The sequence below is a fragment of the Oncorhynchus mykiss genome, chromosome 10 (genome assembly GCF_057628025.1).
Source record: "Oncorhynchus mykiss isolate SJ-2025 chromosome 10, ASM5762802v1, whole genome shotgun sequence".
Taxonomy (NCBI): Eukaryota; Metazoa; Chordata; class Actinopteri; order Salmoniformes; family Salmonidae; genus Oncorhynchus; species Oncorhynchus mykiss.
Genome location: NC_143031.1, coordinates 54,476,736 through 54,503,687, shown reverse-complemented (window position 1 = coordinate 54,503,687; position 26,952 = coordinate 54,476,736). Strand labels below are relative to the sequence as shown.

At 42.5% G+C, this 26,952-nt stretch overlaps 1 protein-coding gene across 25 annotated transcripts in view; it reads right to left on the bottom strand.

Annotated features, from left to right (window-relative positions):
• Positions 1-551: 551 nt before the first annotated feature.
• cntrob (centrobin, centriole duplication and spindle assembly protein) overlaps positions 552-26,952 on the bottom strand; it is a 40,879-nt gene continuing 14,478 nt past the window's right edge. For 8 of the 25 annotated variants that reach the window (XR_016483824.1, XR_016483827.1, XM_036933364.2 and 5 more), the window contains exons 16-21: positions 26,472-26,672; positions 15,907-16,106; positions 2,719-2,773; positions 2,500-2,631; positions 2,301-2,400; positions 552-791 (exon numbers count right to left, since the gene is read on the bottom strand). Coding sequence is in view for 19 of the 25 variants with exons in the window: in XM_036933364.2 (XP_036789259.2) it covers positions 623-791; positions 2,301-2,400; positions 2,500-2,631; positions 2,719-2,773; positions 15,907-16,106; positions 26,472-26,672 (857 nt within the window). In the remaining 6 variants the exon portion in view is untranslated. The remainder of the gene's footprint in view (positions 792-2,300; positions 2,401-2,499; positions 2,632-2,718; positions 2,774-15,906; positions 16,107-26,471; positions 26,673-26,952) is intronic. The other 17 variants (XR_016483823.1, XR_016483826.1, XM_036933367.2 and 14 more) reach the window with 3 other exon arrangements.

Here is a 26,952-nt window from a genome sequence, read left to right as displayed (position 1 = left end):
AATTAAAGTAGGAGAGAATACAACACATTAGATCTGGTAAAAGACAATACAAAAAAAAACATGTTTAAAAAATAATACTTGTACCATTATCTTTGAAATGCAAGAGAAAGGCCATAATGAATTATTCTAGCCCAGGCGCAATATAGACTTTGGCAACTAGATGCCAGGAGTGTATGGCAAAGTTTTAGACTGATCCAATGAACTATTGCATATCTATTCAAAATGTTGTATCAAGACTGCCCAAATGTGCCTAATTGGTTTATTCATACATTTTCAAGTTCATAATTGTGCACTCTCCTCAAACAATAGCATGGTATTCTTTCACTGTAATAGCTACTGTAAATTGGACAGTGCAGTTAGCTTAAATTCTTGTTAATCTATCTGCTCATATCAGTTATGTCTATGTCCTGGGATTTATTTTTGTTTCCTACAACCTCATGCTAATCACATTAGCGCAATCATCTCGAGGACAGGATATCGTTCCTCTAGAGGTTACATTTTTAAAAGATATTATTAAAAAGTTGTTTAGAATACACACAGAACCTCATGAATAAGAAAAAGTAGATTTTAATAACAGTCACAAACATATGTGATGTGGTAAAACAGCTTTTTAACAAAAACATCATCTCCACGCTCCCCCCCTTCCCTGCCACCCCCTTCTGCCCCTCATACCCGGCACCTGACCCCTCACCCCGGACCCCTGACTAGTTACCCGGGACACTACAGAGTTCTGAAGGAGTGGTTCGCTCTTCTTCAGGCGGCTCGGCTTCTCCTCACACTCACCATCAGACCTATACAGACCGGACAGAGGATTTTTATAAATTAAGAATGTGTTCACTTTGTTTTGTAAATATTGTGTACATTTGTGTTTCTCTGTTCAATAGGTAGTGTGCTGTATTTTATTTGTTTGATATTGTACTTTACTTTTTATGTATTTCATGAAATTGGACAATACTGGTCAAAAGTTTTAGGACCCCTACTCATTCTTGCGGTTTCCTTTATTTTAATTATTTTCTACATTGTAGAATAATAGTGAAGACATCAAAACTATGAAATGACACATATGGAATCATGTAGAAACCAAACGTGTTAAACAAATCAAGGTCATCTGATGCAACACTCCACCACTCTCCTCTTTTGTAAAATAGCCCTTACACAGCCTGGAGGTGTGTTTTGGGTCATTGTCCTGTTGAAAAAAAAATCATAGTCCCACTAAGCCCAAACCAGATGGTTTGCATAATGCTGTGGTAGCCATGCTGGTTAAGTGTGCCGTGAATTCTAAATAAATCACAGACATTATCACCAGCAAAACAACTCCACACCATAACACCACCACGCGTTACGGTGGGAAATACACATGCAGAGATCATCCGTTCACCCACACTGCATCTCACAAAGACACGGGCAGGTGAAACCAAAAATCTCCAATTTGGACACCTGACCAAAGGACAAATTTCCACCGGTCTATTGTCCATTGCTCTTGTTTCTTGGCCCAAGCAAGTCTCTTCTTCGTCCTTTAGTAGTGGTTTATTTGCAGAAATTCGACCATGAAGGCCTGATTCATGCAGTCTCCTCTGAACAGTTGATGTGAAGATGTGCCTGTTACTTGAACTCTGTGATGCATTTATTTGGGCTGCAATTTCTGTGGCTGGTAACTCTAATGAACGTATCCTCTCCAGCACAAGTAACTCTGGGTCTTCCACTCCTGTTGGCGGTCCTCATGAGAGCCAGTTTCATCATAGAGCTTGATGCTATTTGCGACTGCACTTGAAGAAACTTTCAAAGTTCTTGAAATGTTCCGTATTGACTGATCTTTATGTCTTAAAGTAACGGACTGTTGTTTCTGTTTGCTTATTTGAGCTGTTCTTGCAATAATATGGACGGGTGGCTATTTGAAGAATCTCAAATATAAAATATATTTGGATTTCTTTCACACTTTTATGGTTACTACATATGTGTTATTTCATAGTTTTGATGTCTTCACTATTATTCTACAATGTAGAAAATAGTAAAAATAAAGAAAAACCCTTGAATGAGTAGGTGTTCTAAAACTTTTGACTGGTAATGTATATACAGGTCTCCCTCCAAAGAGACACTGGTCACAATGGTGACTCCTTGATTCAATTAAGGTAAATTAAAAAATAGACAATATGAAACACAAACCTTAATACACACACAATATACAGCCACAATAAACCGCAGTCTGAATGCTCAGAGCTCCAATAACATTCTGAAATACAGCTTGTTAAATGTTTGTTGTGGAAAGGTAGGTTCATAAGGGGTGTGTGTCTGTGGTTTACCCATGGGTCAGCTTAGAGAGCAACTGCAGAGAGCGCGCCGCCCTGTCAGGCTGGGAGGGGAACTGCACCAGGAGAGACCTGAGCTGGGCTGACACCTGACCTGCAAACACACAGGGGTGGAGGTGGGTTTATAAACTGAAATTATATATATATTCCCAGGCTATTTTTGTGTTTGTATATTTGTGTGTATGCAGCACACCTGTGTTAGTTGGATTGCATGTGGGGTGTCTGGTTTGGGCTCCAGGGGAGGAGGGAGTTTCCAGAGGGGTGTGAAGCTGAATCTTCACACTGTCCCACGATGACCCCAGACCTAAACACACACACCCCCCCCCTCCAGGTAAATAAAACACACATTATGCTTCACCACCCTTGAGATAAATATACCTTGTAATATTAGAATACTAGTTGCCAAGGTTACCTGTGTTGTCCTGAGCTGGACTCTCCACGGGCTCTCCTGGAGAACGATCTAACAACTGATAGAAAGACAGATGGAGAGAGGGGTCTCATTGGTTTTCCTTAATAGACAGTTCATAGCAGGGTTAAAAAGTGGGAACCGGGTTACCGAGACTTATTAAGATTTAACACCCAAACCCACTCGCTTTCTACGAATAAATAACTGTGAAAAGCCGATAAATAAGCTTAACAAGTCACATAATAAGTTGCATGGACTCACTCTGTGTGCAAAAATAGTGTTTAATATGATTTTTGAATGACTACCTCATCCCCTCATACCATACACATACATCTGTAAGATCCCTCAGTTGAGCAGTGAATTTCAAACACAGATTCAACTACAAAGACCAGGGCAGTTTCCCAACACTACAAAGATACAGGCGTCCTTCCCAACTCCCTTGCCGGAGAGGAAGGAAACCACTCAAGGATTTTACCATGAGGCCAATGGTGACTTTAAAACAGTTCGAGTTTAATGGCTGTGACAGGAGAAAACTGAGGATGGATCAACATATTAGTTACTCCACAATACTAACCCAATTGACAGAATTGTACAGAATAACAATATTCCAGAACATGCATCCTGTTTGCAACAAGGCACTAAAGTAAAACTGCTAAAAAAAATGTGCCCTCAGGCCCATACTCCACTACCACATATCTACAACACAAAATCCATGTGAATGTATGTATGTTATCGTGTGTCTATGCATGTGTCTGTGCCTATATTTGCGCTTGCATCAGTTACCTGACGTAGAATAGAGTTCCATGTAGTCATGGCTCTATGTAGTACTGTGCGCCTCCTAAAGTCTGTTCTGGACTTACAGTGCCTTGCGAAAGTATTCGGCCCCCTTGAACTTTGCGACCTTTTGCCACATTTCAGGCTTCAAACATAAATATATAAAACTGTATTTTTTTGTGAAGAATCAACAACAAGTGGGACACAATCATGAAGTGGAACAACATTTATTAGATATTTCAAACTTTGCGTGCAAAAGTTTTTGCGTGCAAAATTGCGTGCAAAATTATTCAGCCCCTTTACTTTCAGTGCAGCAAACTCTCTCCAGAAGTTCAGTGAGGATCTCTGAATGATCCAATGTTGACCTAAATGACTAATGATGATAAATACAATCCACCTGTGTGTAATCAAGTCTCCGTATAAATGCACCTGCACTGTGATAGTCTCAGAGGTCCGTTAAAAGCGCAGAGAGCATCATGAAGAACAAGGAACACACCAGGCAGGTCCGAGATACTGTTGTGAAGAAGTTTAAAGCCGGCTTTGGATACAAAAAGATTTCCCAAGCTTTAAACATCCCAAGGAGCACTGTGCAAGCGATTACATTGAAATGGAAGGAGTATCAGACCACTGCAAATCTACCAAGACCTGGCCGTCCCTCTAAACTTTCAGCTCATACAAGGAGAAGACTGATCAGAGATGCAGCCAAGAGGCCCATGATCACTCTGGATGAACTGCAGAGATCTACAGCTGAGGTGGGAGACTCTGTCCATAGGACAACAATCAGTCGTATATTGCACAAATCTGGCCTTTATGGAAGAGTGGCAAGAAGAAAGCCATTTCTTAAAGATATCCATAAAAAGTGTCGTTTAAAGTTTGCCACAAGCCACCTGGGAGACACACCAAACATGTGGAAGAAGGTGCTCTGGTCAGATGAAACCAAAATGGAACTTTTTGGCAACAATGCAAAACGTTATGTTTGGCGTAAAAGCAACACAGCTGAACACACCATCCCCACTGTCAAACATGGTGGTGGCAGCATCATGGTTTGGGCCTGCTTTTCTTCAGCAGGGACAGGGAAGATGGTTAAAATTGATGGGAAGATGGATGGAGCCAAATACAGGACCATTCTGGAAGAATGTCATTTGTCATATGAGTGTCATCTGATGAAGATTTTCAAAAGGTTAGTGATTCATTTTCTCTCTAAGCCTGCTTTTGTGGCTCTCTCTAACTGGGAAAAATGGCTGTTTTTTTTTATTTGGTGGTGGTCTAACAAATATATGTTGTGTTTTCGCTGTAAAACATTTAAAAAAAAAATCGGACATGATGGGTAGATGAACAAGATGTTTATCTTTCATTTGCTGTATTGGACTTGTTAGTGTGAAAGTTAAATATTTCAAAATAATATTTTTGAATTCCTTGCGCCACCTTTTCAGCTGAATGGGGGGGTGGGGGGGTTCCCCTAGGGCATTGCCTTGCCATAACAGGTTTAAACTAATAGACTATTTGAAGAGGAATACGAGCTCTTGTTTGCTTAATATTAAATACAGCAGCTAAGCATGGGCCGGGGTATTTGGAAAAAGCCTCGGAATGGTTTTTCAAAAGCGTCAAAACTATGTAATATTTGTAGCTACTTTTTAATTAAATATCTTCAGTCAACTTGTGCAATATGTTAGGAGATAAAGATCATTGTGTTCTTCATTTCACCCGTCACATTATTATGAAGCTTACGGTAGTCCCCGTACCGTAAGCTTGATGTTTGTTTACAAGCGCACAACGATGAGGGAATGGAGACTTGGGAGTCACTCACTGTTGTGCAGCATGCGCCAGGTGATCTAATTACAGTATGGAATTCACAACTAAATGTTTGCCAGCTCAATATCTTATAACTATTAAGTTAACTGTCTAAAATGTGCTAAATGCATTTGGATTGCTAATTTAGTAACTAGTAAGCTATCTAGCTAAATGGTTAGCTTCTTACAAAATCAAGCATTTGCTTGGTAAAAACAGAGCTAGCTGTTAGCTAAATATTTGTTTTGTGCGTGCAGCAAATTGTAAGTATCATTTTTGAGTTACTTGTATAGTTTACGCACGTCGCACATTAGGGGAAGGTATAAGGTATATGCGTCAGACTAGTAATTCTAAAGATAAAAAAATAGACTATAATATTTAAAAATGTAACTCAAATTTAATAGTAATCATTGAAAGGGTACACCCTGATGGTCATTGTTAAGCAATGCATTTCCTTCCCCAGCCACATTACCATCTATGCATCCTTCATATGCGCCGTTTAGCTAGCTCATTATTTACAATAGGAAAGGTGAATGGGGAAAAAAAGTTTTATTTTCAATTAAAACTATGCAAAGGCTTGAAAATTCATTTAGCCATTTTGCGCAGTGACCCAGTACCCAAACCAGACGCAACTGGTTTCAAGTGGCCAAGAGACGGCATGCCATCTAGTGAAAGAACTGGGAATCAGACTGAGGATATATTAACAACAAAGGAGAAATGCTCACTATGTAAACACATTTGTACACACAATTTGCTTTTTGTACAAATGAACAATTTGAGATATTTTATTTCAGCTTTTAGCTGAATCAGCTTTCTCCTCATGTGTACACTAGACAAAAATATAAACGCAACATGTAAAGTGTTGGTCCTGTGTTTCATGTGCTGAAATAAAGTCTCTTGGAAATTGTTCATATGTACAAAAAGCTTATTTCTCTCAAATTGTGTATACAAATTTGTTTACATTAGTGAGCATTTATCCTTTGCCAAGATAATGCATACACCTGACGTGTGGCATATCAAGAAGCTGATTAAACAGCATGATCATAACATAGGTGCACTTTGAACTGGGGACAATAAAATGCCACTTTAAAATGAGCAGTTTTGTCACATAACACAATGCCAAAGATGTATCAAGTTTTGATGGAGTGTGCATTTGGCATGCTGACTGCAGGAATGTCCAGCAGAGCTGTTACCAGAGAATGTAAATCAAATCAAATCAAATCGTATTTGTCACATACACATGGTTAGCAGATGTTAATGCGAGTGTAGCGAAATGCTTGTGCTTCTAGTTCCGACAATGCAGTAATAACCAACAAGTAATCTAACTAACAATTCCAAAACTACTGTCTTGTACACAGTGTGAGGGGATAAAGAATATGTACATAAGGATATATGAATGAGTGATGGTACAGAGCAGCATAGGCAGATACAGTAGATGGTATCGAGTACAGTATATACATATGAGATGAGTATGTAAACAAAGTGGCATAGTTAAAGTGGTTAGTGATACATGTATTACATAAGGATACAGTCGATGATATAGAGTACAGTATATACGTATGCATATGAGATGAATAATGTAGGGTAAGTAACATTATATAAGGTAGCATTGTTTAAAGTGGCTAGTGATATATTTACATCATTTCCCATCAATTCCCATTATTAAAGTGGCTGGAGTTGAGTCAGTGTCAGTGTGTTGGCAGCAGCCACTCAATGTTAGTGGTGGCTGTTTAACAGTCTGATAGCCTTGAGATAGAAGCTGTTTTTCAGTCTCTCGGTCCCAGCTTTGATGCACCTGTACTGACCTCGCCTTCTGGATGATAGCGGGGTGAACAGGCAGTGGCTCGGGTGGTTGATGTCCTTGATGATCTTTATGGCCTTCCTGTGACATCGGGTGGTGTAGGTGTCCTGGAGGGCAGGTAGTTTGCCCCCGGTGATGCGTTGTGCAGACCTCACTACTCTCTGGAGAGCCTTACGGTTGAGGGCGGAGCAGTTGCCGTACCAGGCGGTGATACAGCCCGCCAGGATGCTCTCGATTGTGCATCTGTAGAAGTTTGTGAGTGCTTTTGGTGACAAGCCAAATTTATTCAGCCTCCTGAGGTTGAAGAGGCGCTGCTGCGCCTTCTTCACAATGCTGTCTGTGTGAGTGAACCAATTCAGTTTGTCTGTGATGTGTATGCCGAGGAACTTAAAACTTGCTACCCTCTCCACTACTGTTCCATCGATGTGGATGGGGGGTGTTCCCTCTGCTGTTTCCTGAAGTCCACAATCATCTCCTTAGTTTTGTTGATAATAACAATAATGTATTGTTATTTAGTGCTGGTATTAATGTTTTTAAATGCTCTCTTACAGAGCAGATGGTTTTTATATTAGTTTTCCTTTTGTTATTATTATTATTATAGCCTGCTAATCAGTATTTAATAGTTGTATGCATTGTAAGGAGTTAAGTACAGCAAAAGGGACAAAGTAAGCCGCCTCTAACATCATTTTAGAGACTTTGGCTAACCAAGTGTAACCACAGCCCAGGATCTCCTATGAGATCAGACACCCGGACAGCTGGTGAAACTGGGTTTGAACAACTGAAGAATTTCTGCACTGACCATCAGAAACTTTCTCAGGGAAGCTAATCTGCGTGCTCGTCGTCCTCACCAGGATCTTGACCGGACTGCATTTCGGCATCTTAACCGACTTCAGTGGGCAAATGCATACCTTCAATGGCCACTCCGACAAATCATCAAACAGGCAAAGCGTCAATACAGGGCTAAGATTGAATCGTACTACACCGGCTCCGACGCTTGTCTTATGTGGCAGGGCTTGCAAACTATTACAGACTATAAAAGGGAAGCAAGCACAGCCACGAGCTGCCAAGTGACACAAGCCTACCAGGTGAGCTAAATCACTTCTATGCTCGCTTCGAGGCAAGCAACACTGAGGCATGCATGAGAGGATCAGCTGTTCCAGACGACTGTGTGATCACGCTCTCCGTAGCAGACGTGTGTAAGACCTTTAAACAGGTCAACATTCACAACTAAGGAACACCGACATGAGAATGCTATTCAATGACTACAGCTCAGCGTTCAACACCATTGTACCCTCAAAGCTCATCAATAAGGTAAGGACCCTGGGACTAAACACCTCCCTCTGCAACTGGATCCTGGACTTCCTGACGGGCCACCCCCAGGTGGTGAGGGTAGGTAGCAACACATCTACCACGCTGATCCTCCGAGAGCATCTTCAGGGGTGCGTTCTCAGTCCCCTCCTGTACTCCCTGTTCACCCACGACTGCATGGCCAGGTACGACTCCAACACCATCATTAAGTTTGCAGACGACACAACAGTGGTAGGCCTGATCACCAACAACGACGTGACAGCCTATAGGGACTAGGTCAGAGACCTGGCTGGGTGGTGCCAGAATAACAACCTATCCCTCAACGTAACCAAGACTAAGGAGATGATTGTGGACTACAGGAAAAGGGGCACCGAGCACGTCCCCATTCTCATCGACGGGGCAGTAGTGGAGCAGGTTGAGAGCTTCAAATTCCTTGGTGTCCACATCAACAACAAACTAGAATGGTCCAAACACACCAAGACAGTCGTGAAGAGGGCACGACAAAGCCAATTCCCCCTCAGGAAACTAAAAAAATGTGGCTTGGGTCCTCAGATCCTCAAAAGGTTCTACAGCTGCAACATCGAGAACATAACTGCATAACTGCCTGGTACGGCAACTGCTCGGCCTCCGACCGCAAGGCACTACAGGTAGTGCGTACCTGCATTCCCAGACCTCTACACCAGGCAGTGTCAGAGGAAGGCCCTAAAAATTGTCAATGACCCCAGCCACCCCAGTCATAGACTGTTATAGACTGCAAGTTCTGCCACTTAAAAAGATGAGAAGCCTGTAATTTTCATCATAGGTACGCTTCAACTATGATAGACAAAATGAGAAAAAGAAATCCAGAAAATCACGTTGTAGGATTTTTAATGAATTTATTTGCAAATTATGGTGGAAAATAAGTATTTGGTCAATAACAAAAGTTTATCTCGATACTTTATTATATACCCTTTGTTGGCAATGACAGAGGTCAAACATTTTCTGTAAGTCTTCACAAGGTTTTCACACACTGTTGCTGGTATTTTGACCCATTCCTCCATGGAGATCTCATCAAGAGCAGTGATGTTTTGGGGCTGTTGCTGGGCAACACGGACTTTCAACTCCCTCCAAAGATTTTCTATGGGGTTGAGATCTGGAGACTGGCTAGGCCACTCCAGGACCTTGAAATGCTTCTTACGAAGCCACTCCTTCGTTGCCCGAGCGGTGTGTTTGGGATCATTGTCATGCTGAAAGACCCAGCCACGTTTCATCTTCAATGCCCTTGCTGATGAAAGGAGGCTTTCACTCAAAATCTCACGATACATGGCCCCATTCATTCTTTCCTTTACACGGATCAGTCGTCCTGGTCCCTTTGCAGAAAAACATCCCCAAAGCATGATGTTTCCACCCCCATGCTTCACAGTAGGTATGGTGTTCTTTGGATGCAAGTCAGCATTCTTTGTCCTCCAAACACGAGTTGCGTTTTTACCAAAAAGTTATATTTTGGTTTCATCTGACCATATGACATTCTCCCAATCTTCTTCTGGATCATCCAAATGCTCTCTAGCAAACTTCAGACGGGCCTGGACATGTACTGGCTTAAGCAGGGGGACACGTCTGGCACTGCAGGATTTGAGTCCCTGGCGGCGTAGTGTGTTACTGATGGTAGGCTTTGTTACTTTGGTCCCAGCTCTCTGCAAGTCATTCACTAGGTCCCCCCGTGTGATTCTGGGATTTTTGCTCACCGTTCTTGTGATCATTTTGACCCCACGGGGTGAGATCTTGCGTGGAGCCCCAGATCGAGGGAGATTATCAGTGGTCTTGTATGTCTTCCATTTCCTAATAATTGCTCCCACAGTTGATTTCTTCAAACCAAGCTGCTTACCTATTGCAGATTCAGTCTTCCCAGCCTGGTGCAGGTCTACAATTTTGTTTCTGGTGTCCTTTGACAGCTCTTTGGTCTTGGCCATAGTGGAGTTTGGAGTGTGACTGTTTGAGGTTGTGGACAGGTGTCTTTTATACTGATAACAAGTTCAAACAGGTGTCATTAATACAGGTAGCGAGTGGAGGACAGAGGAACCTCTTAAAGAAGAAGTTACAGGTCTGTGAGAGCCAGAAATCTTACTTGTTTGTAGGTGACCAAATACATATTTTCCACCATAATTTGCAAATAAATTCATTAAAAATCCTACAACGTGATTTTCTGGAATTTTTTTCTCTCTCATTTTGTCTGTCATAGTTGAAGTGTACCTATGATGAAAATTACAGGCCTCATCTTTTTAAGAGGGAGAACTTGCACAATTGGCGGCTGACTAAATACTTTTTTGCCCCACTGTATGCAGTCACTTTAAATCAAATCAAATTTTATTTGTCACATGTGTTAGCAGATGTTAATGCGGGTGGTTGTTGTCCTTGATGATCTTTATGGCCTTCCTGTGACATCGGGTGGTGTAGGTGTCCTGGAGGGCAGGTAGTTTGCCCCCGGTGATGAGTTGTGCAGACCTCACTACCCTCTGGAGAGCCTTACGGTTGTGGGCGGAGCAGTTGCCGTACCAGGCGGTGATACAGCCCGGCAGGATGCTCTCGATTGTGCATCTGTAGAAGTTTGTGAGTGCTTTTGGTGACAAGCCAAATTTATTCAGCCTCCTGAGGTTGAAGAGGCGCTGCTGCGCCTTCTTCACGATGCTGTCTGTGTGGGTGGACCAATTCAGTTTGTCTGTGATGTGTACGCTGAGGAACTTAAAACTTACTACCCTCTCCACTACTGTTCCATTGATGTGGATAGGGGGGTGTTCCCTCTGCTGTTTCCTGAAGTCCACAATCATCTCCTTAGTTTTGTTGACGTTGAGTGTGAGGTTATTTTCCTGACACCACACTCCGAGGGCCCTCACCTCCTCCCTGTAGGCCGTCTCGTCGTTGTTGGTAATCAAGCCTACTACTGTTGTGTCGTCCGCAAACTTGATGATTGAGTTGGAGGCGTGCGTAGCCACGCAGTCGTGGGTGAACAGGGAGTACACTATACATTCATGTACATACTACCTCCATTAGCCCAACTAATCAGTGGCTAACCGGGCTACCACCATTGTGTCCCGCCACCCGCCAACCCCTCTTTTAAGCTACTGCTACTCTGTTTATCATATATGCATAGTCACTTTAATCATATCTACATGTACATACTACCTCAATCAGCCCGACTAACCGGTGCCTCCCTACTGTTATAGTTACCTATTGTTAACCTAATACCTCATTTTTGGGGGGTTAAAATTACACTGTTGGTTAGAGCCTATAAGTAAGCATTTCACTGTAAGGTTGTATTTGGCACATGTGACAAATCAACGTGATCTTCCTGTCTGGGTTGGCGCCCCCCCTTGGGTTGTGCTGTGGTGAGATCTTTGTGGGCTATACTCGGCCTTGTCTCAGGATGGTAAGTTGGTGGTTGAAGATATCCCTCTAGTGGTGTGGGGGCTGTGCTTTGGCAAAGCAGGTGGGGTTATCATTGGATGGGGCCACAGCGCACCTGCCTGCTTGACCTCTTCACCGGATGTGCTACCTGTCCCAGACCTGCTGTTTTCAACTCTCTAGAGACAGCAGAGTAGCGGTAGAGATACTCTGAATGTGATCGGCTACGAAAAGCCAACTGACATTTACTCCTGAGGTGCTGACCTGTTGCACCCTCGACAACCACTGTGATTATTATTATTTGACCCTGTTGGTCATCTATGAACATTTGAACATCTTGGCCATGTTCTGTTATAATCTCCACCCAGCACAGCCAGAAGAGGACTGGCCACCTCTCATAACCTGGTTTCTCTCTAGGGTTCTTCCAAGGTTCTAGCCTTTCTAGGGAGTTTTTCCTAGCCACCGTGCTTCTACACCTGCATTGCTTGCTGTTTGTGGTTTTAGTCTGGGTATCTGTACAGCACTGCGATATCAGCTGATGTAAAGGGCTTAATAAATACATTTGATTAGAGATGTATGCTCTTCACAGATGAATCCCAGTTTCAACTTTACCGGGCAGATGGCAGACAGCATCGTGTGGGCAAGCGGTTTGCTGATGTCAATGTTGTGAACAGATGGTGAGGTGGTGGTGGGGTTCTGGTATGGGCAGGCATAAGCTACGGACAATGGACACAACTGCATTTTATCGATGGCAATTTGAATGCATAGAGATACCGTGATGAGATCCTCAGGTCCATTGTCATACCATTTAGCCATCACCTCATGTTTCAGCATGATAATGCACGGCCCCATGTCACAAGGCTCTGTTCCTGGAAGCCGAAAATGTCCCAGTTCTTCCATGGCCTGCATACTCACCAGACATGTCACCCATTGAGCATGTATGTTCGGGATGCTCTAGATAGACGTGTAACACAGCATGTTCCAGTTCCCGCCAATATCCAGCAAAGCCATTGAAGAGGAGTGGGACAACATTCCACAATCAACAGCCTGACCAACTCTACACAAAGAGATGTGTCATGAGGTAAATGGTGGTTACACCAGATATTGACCTTTTTTAACCTCTCTAGGGTATGTGGGACGCTAGCGTCCCATCTGGCCAACATCCAGTGAGGTTGCAGAGCGCCAAATTCAATTACAGAAATGCTCATTATAAAAATTCTGAAAACAAAACATATTTTACATAGGTTTAAAGATTACCTTCTTGTTAAACCAACCACAGTGTCATATTTATAAAATGCTTTTTTGGCGAAAGCATACCTAGCCCAGAACATACCTAGCCCAGAAGATAGCCCAGTTGACAAATTATTACAAACAGTAACCAGCCAAGCAGAAGCGCTAAAAAACTCAGAAATAGAGATACAGAGATCCCTTATCTTTGATGATCTTCATATGGTGGCAATCACAAGACATTAATTTACTCAATAAATGTTCCTTTTGTTTGATGAAGTCTCTCTATATCCAAAAACCTCCATTTTGTTAGCGCGTTTTCTTCAGTAATCCACAGGCTCAAACTCAGTTAAAACAAATCAGACAAAAAATCTAAATTGTATCCGTGAAGTTCATAGAAACATGTCAAACAATGTTTATATTCAATTGTCAGGTTGTTTTTTTTTTTTAGCCTAAATGATCTATAATATTTCAACCGGACAAATCTACTTCCTGAATGGATTTTTCTCAGGTTTTCGCCTGCTAAATCAGTACTGTTATTCTCACAGACACTATTTTAACAGTTTTGGAAACTTTAGAGTGTTTTCTATCCAAATCAGTTATACCAGTTATATGCATATCATATCTTCTGGGTCCGAGTAGCAGGCCGTTTAATTTGGGCATGCTTTTCATCCAAAATTCCAAATGCTGCCCCCTACCCTAGAGAGCTTAAAGGTATTTTATTGTACCTTTATTTAACTAGGCAAGTCAGTTAAGAACAAATTCTTATTTTCAATGACGGCATAGGAACAGAACTGCCTGTTCAGGGGCAGAACGACATATGTGTACCTTGTCAGCTCGGGGGTCCAACGTTCTAACCACTAGGCTACCCTGCCGTATCCGTGACCAACAGATGCATATCTATATTCCCAGTCATGTGAAATCCATAGATTAGGGCCTGAAAAATGTATTTCAATTGACTGATTTCCTTATATGAACTGTAACTCAGTACATTTTTTAAAATTGTTGCATGTCGCATTTATATTGTTGTTCAGTATATTTTATTCCTGTAAAAGGTATGGAATGTTGCACAAGCCCTGCATTTTTAAAACGGCCGTTACTCAATGGGAATTTGCATATTTAGGGTGCCACCATTAGTTAAGATCTGAGAAAGATAATTTATATATATATATATATATATATATATATATATATATATATATATATAAATTATTTATATATAGTGGAACAGTAGTTGGTGACATATTATATCTCAAACCTAGACTTTTAAATATCTTAGGCACCCCCTACAAAAAAAAACTGTAAATGTATGTTTTTATTTGGTTTGCTGCATCTTGGGCTCTGTCGTCGTCACATTGGGATTCAGATAAAGGTGTCAGAAACACAGTTATTACCTTTCTAACAGTACTAAGCATGGGTTTGTAAGACAGTTTTAAAACCAAAATGTACTTTGAGGGTATTATACAATATTAGGAGTTGTTTAGAAAATTCCACCAGAGTTTAACAGGTTAATGTATGGATCAGCATCAGGCTTAAATCAAAGCGCTAATCAAATCCAGACATTTACAGTCCATCCGTTAAGTATTCAAACCCGTTGACTTTTTCCACATTTTGCTACATTACAGCCTTATTTTAAAATGGATTAAATAACAAATAAACACCCCATACTGACAAAGTGAAAACAAGTCTAGAAATATTTGCAAATGTATAAAAAAAAAATTAACAGTAAAACCAGTTTATGTAAAACTGTACATGTAAGGTCCCACAGTTGACAGTGCATTTCAGAGCCAAAACCAAGCCATGAGGTCAAAGGAATAGAGCTCCAAGACAGGATTGTGTCGAGGCACAGATCTGGGGAAGGGTACCAAAACATTTCTGCAGCATTGAAGGTCCCCAAGAACACAGTGGCCTCCATCATTCTTAAATAGAAGAAGTTTGGAACCACCAAGACTCTTCCTAGAGCTGTCTGCCTGGCCAAACTGAGCAATTGGGGGAGAATGGCCTTGGACAGGGAGGTGACCAACAACCTGATGGTCACTCTGACAGAGTTCCAGAGTTCATCTGTGGAGAACCTTCCAGAAGGTGGAAGCATCAGGCTGTGGGGATGTTTTTTAGCGGCAGGGACCAGAAGACTAAGTCAGGATCAAGGGAAAGATGAACAGAGCAAAGTACAGAGATATCATTGATGAAAATCAGCTTCAGAGTGCTCGGGACCTCACACTGGGACGAAGGTTCCCCTTCCAACAGGACAACAACCCTAAGCACACAGCCAAGACAAAGCAGGAGTGGCTTCGGGATAAGTCTCTGAATGTCCTTGAGTGGCCCAGCCAGAGCCCGGACTTGAACCCGATCGAACATCTCTGGAGAGACCCGAAAATAGCTGTGCAACCTGACAGAACTTGAAGATCTGCAGAGAAGAATGGGAGAAACTCCCCAAATACAGGTGTGCAAAGCTTGTAATCGCTGCAAGAGGTGCTTCAACAAAGTACAGAGTAATGTGTCTGAATACTTATGTAAACGTGATATTTCCTATGCTTTTTTGTATAAATTTGCAAGAAAAAATGTAAACCTGTTTTTTCTTTGTCATTATGGGTAGATTGTGTGTAGATTGATGAGGGATAAAAACTATTTATCAACTTTAAAATAAGGCTGTAACGTAACAAAATGTGGAAAAAGTCAAGGGGTCTGATACTTTCCGAATGCACTGCATATGCTTTAGAAATACACTTACAGTTTTGGCAGAAAATACAGGGAGAAAAGTGACTAATTCTCGGGATGGAACTTTTGTAAAATAACAGGGAAATATTCAAACCTAGTTCATAGTTTTAGAGAACTGTGTGTAAGTGAAAGTAAAGAGAACACAGACAGAGTGTGTGTGAGTTTGTGTGTGTCACAGATAGCAAGAGAGAGGTACTCACCATGGCGACATAGTACTGTAGTTCACTCCTCCTTCCGGGGTCAAAGCTAGGGCTGGGGCCAGAGGTGAGGCTGGGACCCCTCTCCGCCCACTGTTGCCTCTCTCCACTCTCAGCTCTCTGTCTTTGTCCCTTATGCTCCTCTTCCTCCGCCACACATCCCCTCAGATCTCCCCCTCTGTCACACAGCTCCTCAAGTCCTGCTACACAAACACACAGAAAAGTGTCAATGTAGACACAAGCATAGAGTATATTTAGCTGTGTAGAGAGATTAACCCAGGATGTGTACGATTGTGCTTTTTTGTTAATTTATTTGCATTTGTAAGAAGAAGGGGTCGGAGTGCCTTCTGAGAATTCGTATGTGATCAACAAAAAACACTTCCTTCCATTCTGCTAGCAAACTTGCAATCTTTGGACAGTAAAAATAGATGACCTACGCGGAAGATTAAACTACCAAAGGGACATTAAAAACTGTAATATCTTAGTGTCTTCATTCAGCCACGTCGCTGTGAAGCATTATCAACATACAGCTGGCTGGTTATACGCAGCACCGGCAGGATAGAACAGCGGCATCTGGTAAGACAAGGGGCGGCGGACTATGAATTTTTGTAAATAACAACTGGTGCACGATATCTAAGGAAGTCTCGAGCTATTACTCGCCTGAGGTAGAATATCTCATGATAAACTGTAGACCACACTACCTACCTAGAGAGTTTATCTGCATTTTTCATAGCTGTTTTACATACCACCACAGTCAGAGGCTGGCACTACGACAGCATTGAATGAGCTGTGTTCCGCCATATGAAAACACGCTCACCCAGAGGTGGCGCTCCAAGTAGCAGGGGACTTTAATGCAGGGAAACTTAAATCAGTTTAACCAAATTTATATCAGCATGTTAAATGTGCAACCAGAGGGGAAAATAAAACTCTGGACCACCTTTACTCCACACAGAGACGCATACAAAGCTCTCCTACCATTTGGCAAATCTGATCATAATTCTATCCTCCTGATTCCGGTTTACAAGCAAAAATTAAAAGTAGGAAGCACCAATGACTAGATCAATAAAAAAAGTGGTCAGACGAGGCAGATGCTAAGCTACAGGACTGTTTTGCTAGCACAGACTGGAATATGTTCCAGGATTCCTCTGATGGCATTGAGGAGTACACCACATCAGTCATTGGCTTCATCAGTAAGTGCATCGATGACGTCGTCCCCACAGTGACCGTACAGTGGGGCAAAAAAGTATTTTGTCAGCCACCAATTGTGCAAGTTCTCCCACTTAAAAAGATGAGAGGCCTGTACTTTTCATCATAGGTACACTTCAAATATGATAGACAAAATGAGAAGAAAAAAAATCCAGAAAATGACATTGTAGGATTTTTAATGAATTTATTTGCAAATTATGGTGGAAAATAAGTATTTGGTCAATAACAAAAGTTTCTCAATACTTTGTTATATACCCTTTGTTGACAATGACAGAGGTCAAACATTTTCTGTAAGTCTTCACAAGGTTTTCACACACTGTTGCTTGTATTTTGGCCCATTCCTCCATGCAGATCTCCTCTAGAGCAGTGATGTTTTGGGGCTGTTGCTGGGCAACACAGACTTTCAACTCCCTCCAAAGATTTTCTATGGGGTTGAGATCTGGAGACTGGCTAGGCCACTCCAGGACCTTGAAATGCTTCTTACAAAGCCACTCCTTCGTTGCCCGGGCGGTGTGTTTGGGATCATTGTCATGCTGAAAGACCCAGCCACGTTTCATCTTCAATGTCCTTGCTGATGGAAGCAGGTTTCACTCAAAATCTCACGATACATGGCCCCATTCATTCTTTCCTTTACACGGATCAGTCGTCCTGGTCCCTTTGCAGAAAAACAGCCCCAAAGCATGATGTTTCCACCCCCATGATTCACAGTAGGTATGGTGTTCTTTGGATGCAACTCAGCATTCTTTGTCCTCCAAACACGACGAGTTGAGTTTTTACCCAAAATTTCTATTTTGGTTTCATCTGACCATATGGCAATCTCCGAATCTTCTTCTGAATCATCTAAATGCACTCTAGCAAACTTCAGACGGGCCTGGACATGTACTGGCTTAACCAGGGGGACACGTCTGGCACTGCAGGATTTGAGTCCCTGGCGGCGTAGTGTGTTACTGATGGTAGGCTTTGTTACTTTGGTCCCAGCTCTCTGCAGGTCATTCACTAGGTCCACCCGTGTGGTTCTGGGATTTTTTCTCACCGTTCTTGTGATCATTTTGACCCCACGGGATGAGATCTTGCGTGGAGCCCCAGATCGAGGGAGATTATCCAGTGGTCTTGTATGTCTTCCATTTCCTAATAATTGCTCCCACAGTTGATTTCTTCAAACCAAGCTGCTTGCCTATTGCAGATTCAGTCTTCCCAGCCTGGTGCAGGTCTAAAATTTTGTTTCTGGTATCCTTTGACAGCTCTTTGGTCTTGGCCATAGTGGAGTGTGACTGTTTTAGGTTGTGGACAGGTGTCTTTTATACTGATAACAAGTTCAAACAGGTGCCATTAATACAGGTAACGAGTGAGGACAGAGGAGCCTCTTAAAGAAGTAGTTACAGGTCTGTGAGAGCCAGAAATCTTGCATGTTTGTAGGTGACCAAATACTTATTTTCCATCATAATTTGCAAATAAATTCATTAAAAATCCTACAATGTGATTTTCTGGAATTTTTTTTCTCATTTTGTCTGTCATAGTTGAAGTGTACCTATGATAAAAAGATGAGACAGGCCTGTAATTTTCAAGTGGGAGAACTTGCACAATTGGTGGCTGACTAAATCATTTTTTGCCCCACTGTACATACCCCAACCAGTAGCCATGGATTACAGGCAACATCCACAGAGCTAAAGGCTAGAGCTGCCGCTTTCAAGGCGCGGGACTCTAACCCGGAAGCTTATAACGAATCCCGCTATGCCCTCTGACAAACCGTCAATACAGGACTAAGATCGAATCATACTACAGCGGCTATGACGCTCGTCGGATGTGGCATTAGACTACAAAAGGGAAGCACAGCCGAGAGTTGCTCAGTGACACAAACCTACCAGACGAGATAAACTACTTCTATGCTCTCACATGCATGAGAGCATCAGCTGTTCCGAAAGACTGTGTGATCACGCTCTCTGCAGCCGATGTAAGACCTTTAGACAGGTCATCATTCACAAGGTCACAGGGCCAGACGGATTATCAGGACGTGTACTGGAGGCATGCGCTGACCAACTGGCAAGTGTCTTCACTGACATTTACAACCACTCCCTGTTCAAGTCTTTAATACCAACATGTTTTAACCTCCCTGTGCAAGGAACCTGGTAGCGGGCTGAAATTCCACCACATACGGTGATCGCTGCATAAATAGTCATATTAAACATTCATGAAAATACAAGTGTCTCACATGTATCGAAAGCCTAGAATCTTGCTAATCCAACTGCGTTGTCAGGTTTAAAAAAGGATTTACTGCGAAAGAATACGATGCGATTATCTGAGGATAGAGCCCCATAAAAAAAAAAAAAATTCAACCAGCACAGGCGTAACAAAATCACAAACTGCATTAAAATTAATCGTTTACCTTTGACGATCTTCGTCTGTTTGCAATCCCAATGCTCATTGTTACACAATGAATTATATTTTGTTTGATAAAATCTGTTTTTATAGCCTAACACAAAACATTTTGTGAACCGCTTGTGTCGTGAATTCCGTCTCATTCCATTTTCGACGACACATTCCAGGGTAAATACCCACACAAAACGTGACTTTTCCAGTCATGTTTGGTTTCATTGCAATCAACTGGTTTGTTTGTAACACAACCAAACCTGATGGGCCATTTCGCGGGACGTATTGACTGAAAGAAACTGATTTGAAGACAACAAGTAATGACATCACTGTGCACCAATGATATGACCACTGATTGATTTACTTTTTAAACCCAATGACCACTGATCGTCTTGAAATCTAGCTGGGTAGATAGCCAATGAGCGGAGGTAAACGGCAATATGCAATGGTCATGTGTTGGAAGATCAACCCATGTAGTAAACTCCGGCGTAAAGAGAGTCAATCGCTATTGAAGTTTTATACCGGAAGGAGCTACGCATATTACGCACAGCATTGTTTGGTAAACGCGCAGATTCAGCTGTTTATACACTGCTCAAAATAATAAAGGGAACACTTAAACAACACAATGTAACTCCAAGTCAATCACACTTCTGTGAAATCAAACTGTCCACATAGGAAGCAACACTGATTGACAATAAATTTCACATGCTGTTGTGCAAACCACTTCTCAGTTCCTATGCTTCCTGGCTGATGTTTTGGTCACTTTTGAATGCTGGCGGTGCTTTCACTCTAGTGGTATCATGAGACGGAGTCTACAACCCACACAAGTGGCTCAGGTAGTGCAGCTCATCCAGGATGGCACATCAATGCGAGCTGTGGCAAGAAGGTTTGCTGTGTCTGTCAGCGTAGTGTCCAGAGCATGGAGGCGCTACCAGGAGACAGGCCAGTACATCAGGAGACGTGGAGGAGGCCGTAAGAGGGCAACAACCTAGCAGCAGGACCGCTACCTCAGCCTTTGTGCAAGGAGGAGCAGGAGGAGCACTTCCAGAGCCCTGCAAAATGACCTCCAGCAGGCCACAAATGTGCATGTGTCTGCTCAAACGGTCAGAAACAGACTCCATGAGGGTGGTATGAGGGCCCGACGTCCACAGGTGGGGGTTGTGCTTACAGCCCAACACCGTGCAGGACGTTTGGCATTTGCCAGAGAACACCAAGATTGGCAAATTCGCCACTGGCGCCCTGTGCTCTTCACAGATGAAAGCAGGTTCACACTGAGCATGTGACAGAGTCTGGAGACGCCGTGGAGAACGTTCTGCTGCCTGCAACATCCTCCAGCATGACCGGTTTGGCGGTGGGTCAGTCATGGAGTGGGGTGGCATTTCTTTGGGGGGCCTCCATGTGCTCACCAGAGGCAGCCTGACTGCCATTAGGTACCGAGATGAGATCCTCAGACCCCTTGTGAGACCATATGCTGGTGCAGTTGGCCATGGGTTCCTCCTAATGCAAGACAATGCTAGACCTCATGTGGCTGGAGTGTGTCGGCAGTTCCTGCAAGAGGAAGGCATTGATGCTATGGACTGGCCTGCCCGTTCCCCAGACCTGAATCCAATTGAGCACATCTGGGACATCATGTCTCGCTCCATCCACCACAGACTGTCCAGGAGTTGGCGGATGCTTTAGTCCAGGTCTGGGAGGAGATCCCTCAGGAGACCATCCACCACCTCATCAGGAGCATGCCCAGGCGTTGTAGGGAGACCATACAGGCACGTGGAGGCCACACACACTACTGAGCCTCATTTTGACTTGTTTTAAGGACATTATATCAAAGTTGGATCAGCCTGTAGTGTGGTTTTCCACTTTAATTTTGATTGTGACTCCAAATCCAGACAAATTTGATTTCCATTGATAATTTTTGTGTGATACACTGTATATACACTGCTCAAAAAATAAAGGGAACACTAAAATAACACATCCTAGATCTGAATGAATGAAATATTCTTAATGAATACTTTTTTCATTACATAGTTAAATGTGCTGACAACAAAATCACACAAAAATGATCAATGGAAATCAAATGTATCAACCCATGGAGGTCTGGATTTGGAGTCACACTCAAAGTTAAAGTGGAAAACCACACTACAGGCTGGTCCAACTTTGATGTAATGTCTGAGGATCTCATCTCGGTACCTAATGGCAGTCAGTCTACCTCTGGCGAGCACATGGAGGGCTGTGCGGCCCCCCAAAGAAATGCCACCCCACTCCATGACTGACCCACTGCCAAATCGGTCATGCTGGAGGATGTTGCAGGCAGCAGAACATTCTCCACGGCGTCTCCAGACTCTGTCACATGCTCAGTGTGAACCTGCTTTCATCTGTGAAGAGCACAGGGCGCCAGTGGCGAATTTGCCAATCTTGGTGTTCTCTGGCAAATGCCAAACGTCCTGCACGGTGTTGGGCTGTAAGCACAACCCCCACCTGTGGACGTCGGGCCCTCATACCACCCTCATGGAGTCTGTTTCTGACCGTTTGAGCAGACACATGCACATTTGTGGCCTGCTGGAGGTCATTTTGCAGGGCTCTGGCAGTGCTCCTCTTGCTCCTCCTTGCACAAAGGCGGAGGTAGTGGTCCTGCTGCTGGGTTGTTGCCCTCCAACGGCCTCCTCCACATCTCCTGATGTACTGGCCTGTCTCCTGGTAGAGCCTCCATGCTCTGGAAACTACGCTGACAGACACAGCAAACCTTCTTGCCACAGCTAGCATTGATGTGCCATCCTGGATGAGCTGCACTACCTGAGCCACTTGTGTGGGTTGTAGACTCCGTCTCATGCTACTGTAACAGGGTTATATTGGTGATTCCCCTTGCCACTTTATTGTTAAGCCAATGGGTTTTTGGTTTGAGTTTGTCTTGCCTTCACCTACTCAACATGGCATCTTATTGGCTGGTTTGCGTAGCTTGCTTACGAGGGGGGATGTTCCAGTTAGAATCGTCCCAGTGAACAAGCACCAAACCAGCGGTAAGTTGTTGGTTGCAAAGCACTGTACATCAAAAGTGATTTTTATACTCTCAAGTGATGATTTAAATGTACAATTTATATCAAATTGTTTGTAAATGTTATTCGAACATCACACATACGATGCAGCGGTTTTTGGAGAATATTTGTTGTGCATTTTGTTGTAGAGAATTCCCGCCAGTACTAGCTAGCAACTTACTGTGTCTGGTGGGGGGGTTCATATATTTTGTACAGTGCGTGAGTGCAGAGTTGGATGGTGAGACGTGCATTGCATGACGTGCAATTTTGTGTCGTTCTTATCAGGTACATTGTTAAAGATATTATATTGTAATTGTATTATTTTGGTAACTAGCCCAGTGAACAAGCACAAAACCAGCATGCGTGAGTGCAGAGTTGGATGGTGAGACGTGCATTGCATGACGTGCAATTTTGTGCCGTTCCTAACAGAATAAATCTACATGACTGGTGCTACATGTTGGAGTTCCGTGTCGATGACTGATTGTACACAACGCAAGAAGAGTACTGTTACACTACCACTAGAGTGAAAGCACCGCCAGCATTCAAAAGTGACCAAAACATCAGCCAGGAAGCATAGGAACTGAGAAGTGGTCTGTGGTCACCCCCTGCAGAACCACTCCTTTATTGGGGGTGTCTTGCGAATTGCCTATAATTTCCACCTGTTGTCTATTCCATTTGCACAACAGCATGTGAAATTTATTGTCAATCAGTGTTGCTTCCTAAGTGGACAGTTTGATTTCACAGAAGTGTGATTGACTTGGAGTTACATTGTGTTGTTTAAGTGTTCCCTTAATTTTTTTGAGCAGTGTATATATACACACACAGACATAGGCTATGGTCGTTCTCATACAAACAAACAGACCCTCACTCACAATGACTAGCTAACGTGTACTTTACCCATTTCATTACATCTTTATATATTGCAAATAAAATGTAAAAACAATCACAAATAATATTTTATATTAATTTCAAACAATGGCATTAGCATGAGAGCAAGTTACCAGTTCAAAACAATGTCCTCTCCGTTCAAAAAATAGGCCTCAGTTTCAGAATCAAAGCTATGGGAGCTAATGGAGTCTTCAAAAAGCAGATTTGTCTCACTTTCACGATCAAATTGTTTCTACATTCATATATCTAGTCTTAGAATTAGCTTTCCTTGACTTATTCACCATGATGTTGGATAAATAAACAGCTGAATATGCAAGTCACCGAAATACTGCTGTGAGTAATAAGCGTCGCTCCTTCACGGTTGAATTGGCAATGGCGAAAGAACGGTCCTTACGCCAGCGTTCAATGGAAAGGTTTGTTTAAAACAAAGAACCATGGGATATTGCCGTTTACCTCTGCTCATTGGCTATCTACCCAGCTAGATTTCAAGACGATCAGTGGTCATTGGGTTAAAATACAGTCAATGAACGAGACAGTGGTCATATAATTGGTGCACAATGGGCTCGTCACTTGTTGTCTTCCAATCGGTTTTTCCGGGTCAATACGTCCCGCAAAATGACCCATCAAGTTTGGTTGTGTTACAAACAAACAGTTGATTGCAAGGACACCAAACATGACTGGATAAAGTCAGGGAAAGTCTGTCTATTTTATGTTGGATGGTACGTCGAAAATTGAATAACACGAAATTCAACGAGATAAGCGTTCACAAAATGTTTCGTGTTAGGCTATAAAAAATGGATTTAACCGAACAAAAGACCATTCATTGTGTAACAACGAGCCTTGGGATTTGCAACCAGAGCAAGATCTTCAAAGGTAAACGATTTATTTCAATGCAATGCGATTTTGTTACGCAAGTGCTGGTTGAATAAGTAGTTTGATATGGGTCTGTGCTCAGATAATCGCAGCGTATTCTTTCGCAATAAATCATTTTTTAAATCTGACAACGCAGTTGGATTAGCAAGATTCTAGGCTTTCGAACCATGTGAGACACTTGTATTTTCATGAATGTTTAATATGACTATTTATGTAGCGATCACCGTATGTTGTCGAATTTAATCCCGCTAACGGATTCAGTGCGCAGAGAGGTTAAAGATACAACAATAAAAAGAAAAACGTATGTTTTTTTTCAATGTATTATCTAAACAAGATCTATTGTGTTATATTCTCCTACATTCAATTCACATTTACACAAACTTCAGAGTGTTTTCTTTCAAATGGTACCAAGAATATGCATATCCTTGGTTCTGTGCCTGAGCTACAGTCAGTTAGATTTGGGTATGTCTTCAGGCAGAAATTGAAAAAAGTAGAGGGGCTCTAAGAGGTTTAAGCAGACCACCATAGTGCCTGTGCCCAAAAACACTAAGGTAACCTGCCTAAATGACTACCGACTCGTGGCCCTAAAAATTGTCAATGACTCCAGCCACCCTAGTCCTACACGGTTCTCTCTGCTACCGCATGGCAAGCGGTACCGGAGTGCCAAGTCTAGGTCTAAGAGGCTTCTAAACAGCTTCTACCCCCAAGCCATAAGACTCCTGAACACCTAATCAAATGGCTACCCAGACTACTTGCATTGCCTCCCCCCCTCTGGAACGCTGCTGCTTCTCTCTGTTATTATCTATGCATAGTCACTTTAATAACTCTACCTACATGTACATTTTACCTCAATTACATCGACACCGGTACCCCCGCGCATTGACTCTATACCGGTACCCCCCCTGTATAGTCTAGTACAGTCTATTGTTATTTTACTGCTGCTCTTTAATTACTTGTTACTTTATTTCTTATTCTGATTTTTTTTAAACTGCATTGTTTGTTAGGGGCTCGTAAGTAAGCATTTCACTGTAAGGTCTACACTTTTGTATTCGGAGAATGTGGCTAATTACATTTGATTTCACCCTGGTCACACCCAGGGCAGCATTATCGTATATTTAGCTCAGGTTGCAGAAGAGACAATTGTGTTAGTGTGTGTCATTGTGTGTAAGTGTATATTTGGCTCTGGTAGCAGAAGGACGTGGGCAGACAAAATTGTGATAGTGTGTGTAAGAGTGTGTTGGCATTACTGTATATATTTTGGACTCTGGTGGCATGATTCAGGGAGACTGCATAAATCCAATTCCGACATTAACAGATTAGAGGTGAGATGACAATTAGGCTACTGCACAGTCATGTCACACACACCCGAATGTGTGAGTGCAAGAACCAACCACATACCAGTGGAGGCTGCTGAGGGGAGGACGACTCATAAAAGGCTGGAACGGAGCAAATGGAATGGCATCAAACACATGGAAATCATGTGTTTGATGTGTTGAATGTGTTGAATACCTATACCTATAATACCTATATATATTACCACGAGCCCGTCCTTCCCAATTAAGGTGCCACCAACCTCTTGTGATACCGACCCAATATACATACACACCTGAGTTCTTGTCAGGTTGGTAGTTTCTGGCTGTGTGTGTGTGGTTGGTTCTTATATCCTTGTAGGGAATGCTATTTTAAACTCAGTGGTTAGGTTTAGGGTTAAAATTAGGGTTAGGATTACAATGAGGGTTAGGGGTAAGAGGTTTAGGGTGTGGGTTACAGGTTAGGGTAAATAAAATGTTGAATATAAATTCATTTTATGTCCCCACGAGGATAGAAGAACAAAACGTGCAAGTGTGTGTTTGTGCCTGCGAACATGTGTGTAACCGATCGGGGGGGGGGGAATGTGATGGTTAAAATAAAAGGATGCTATTTTTGACAATATCTCGTATTGTATGGACTATAAAAACTCCAATATTTTTCCTTCATAGCCTGTTCTCCATCTTTTTAAATAATTGTTTTCAGCACTTTTATTTCGATGACTGATCAAAACTTGTTTTCTCTCTTTTGCCCCTGAGCAGCAGACATATGATGAGCAATAAGATTGGAACAACGAATCGCAATAAAAATCACAGCACATATCCTATCGTGAGGTCCCTAGCAATTCCCAGCCCTTACCGTCATGTTGGTGGTTTCTAGCTGGACGTGTGTGGGTACCTGTCATGTTGGTGGTGTCTAGTTGTGGCTCCAGAAGGTTGAAGGAGAGAGTGTGGTTCAGCACGCTGAGGTTTCCACTCTCTTCTTTTCCTGCCCCTCTCTCCCAACTTCTCTCTCTTCCCTCTGTTATCGCTCTTGCTTCACCCTCTCCACTTAATTCACCTCTCTCTCTGGAGAGTCGGAGGACCACTGCTTGAGCGTCTGGTGAAACAAATATAATAATAACTATACTAACAAAAATATAATAACAATAACAATAGAGAAAGCACTTCTCTCAACAAAGACACTGCAGGACTCTACCGTGCAATCATTATACACACTTTTGGGCCGGTGCAAACCATATTGATGTTACATGAGCACATTTGCAAAATTATTTTGGAGCTTAGAAATGGCTAAATAAAAGTGACTGACAAAAGATGGCAATGGGGGCTTGTGGATTTGCCTCCATTTACCTTGAAAGTTAATGTTTGATTTGAATATA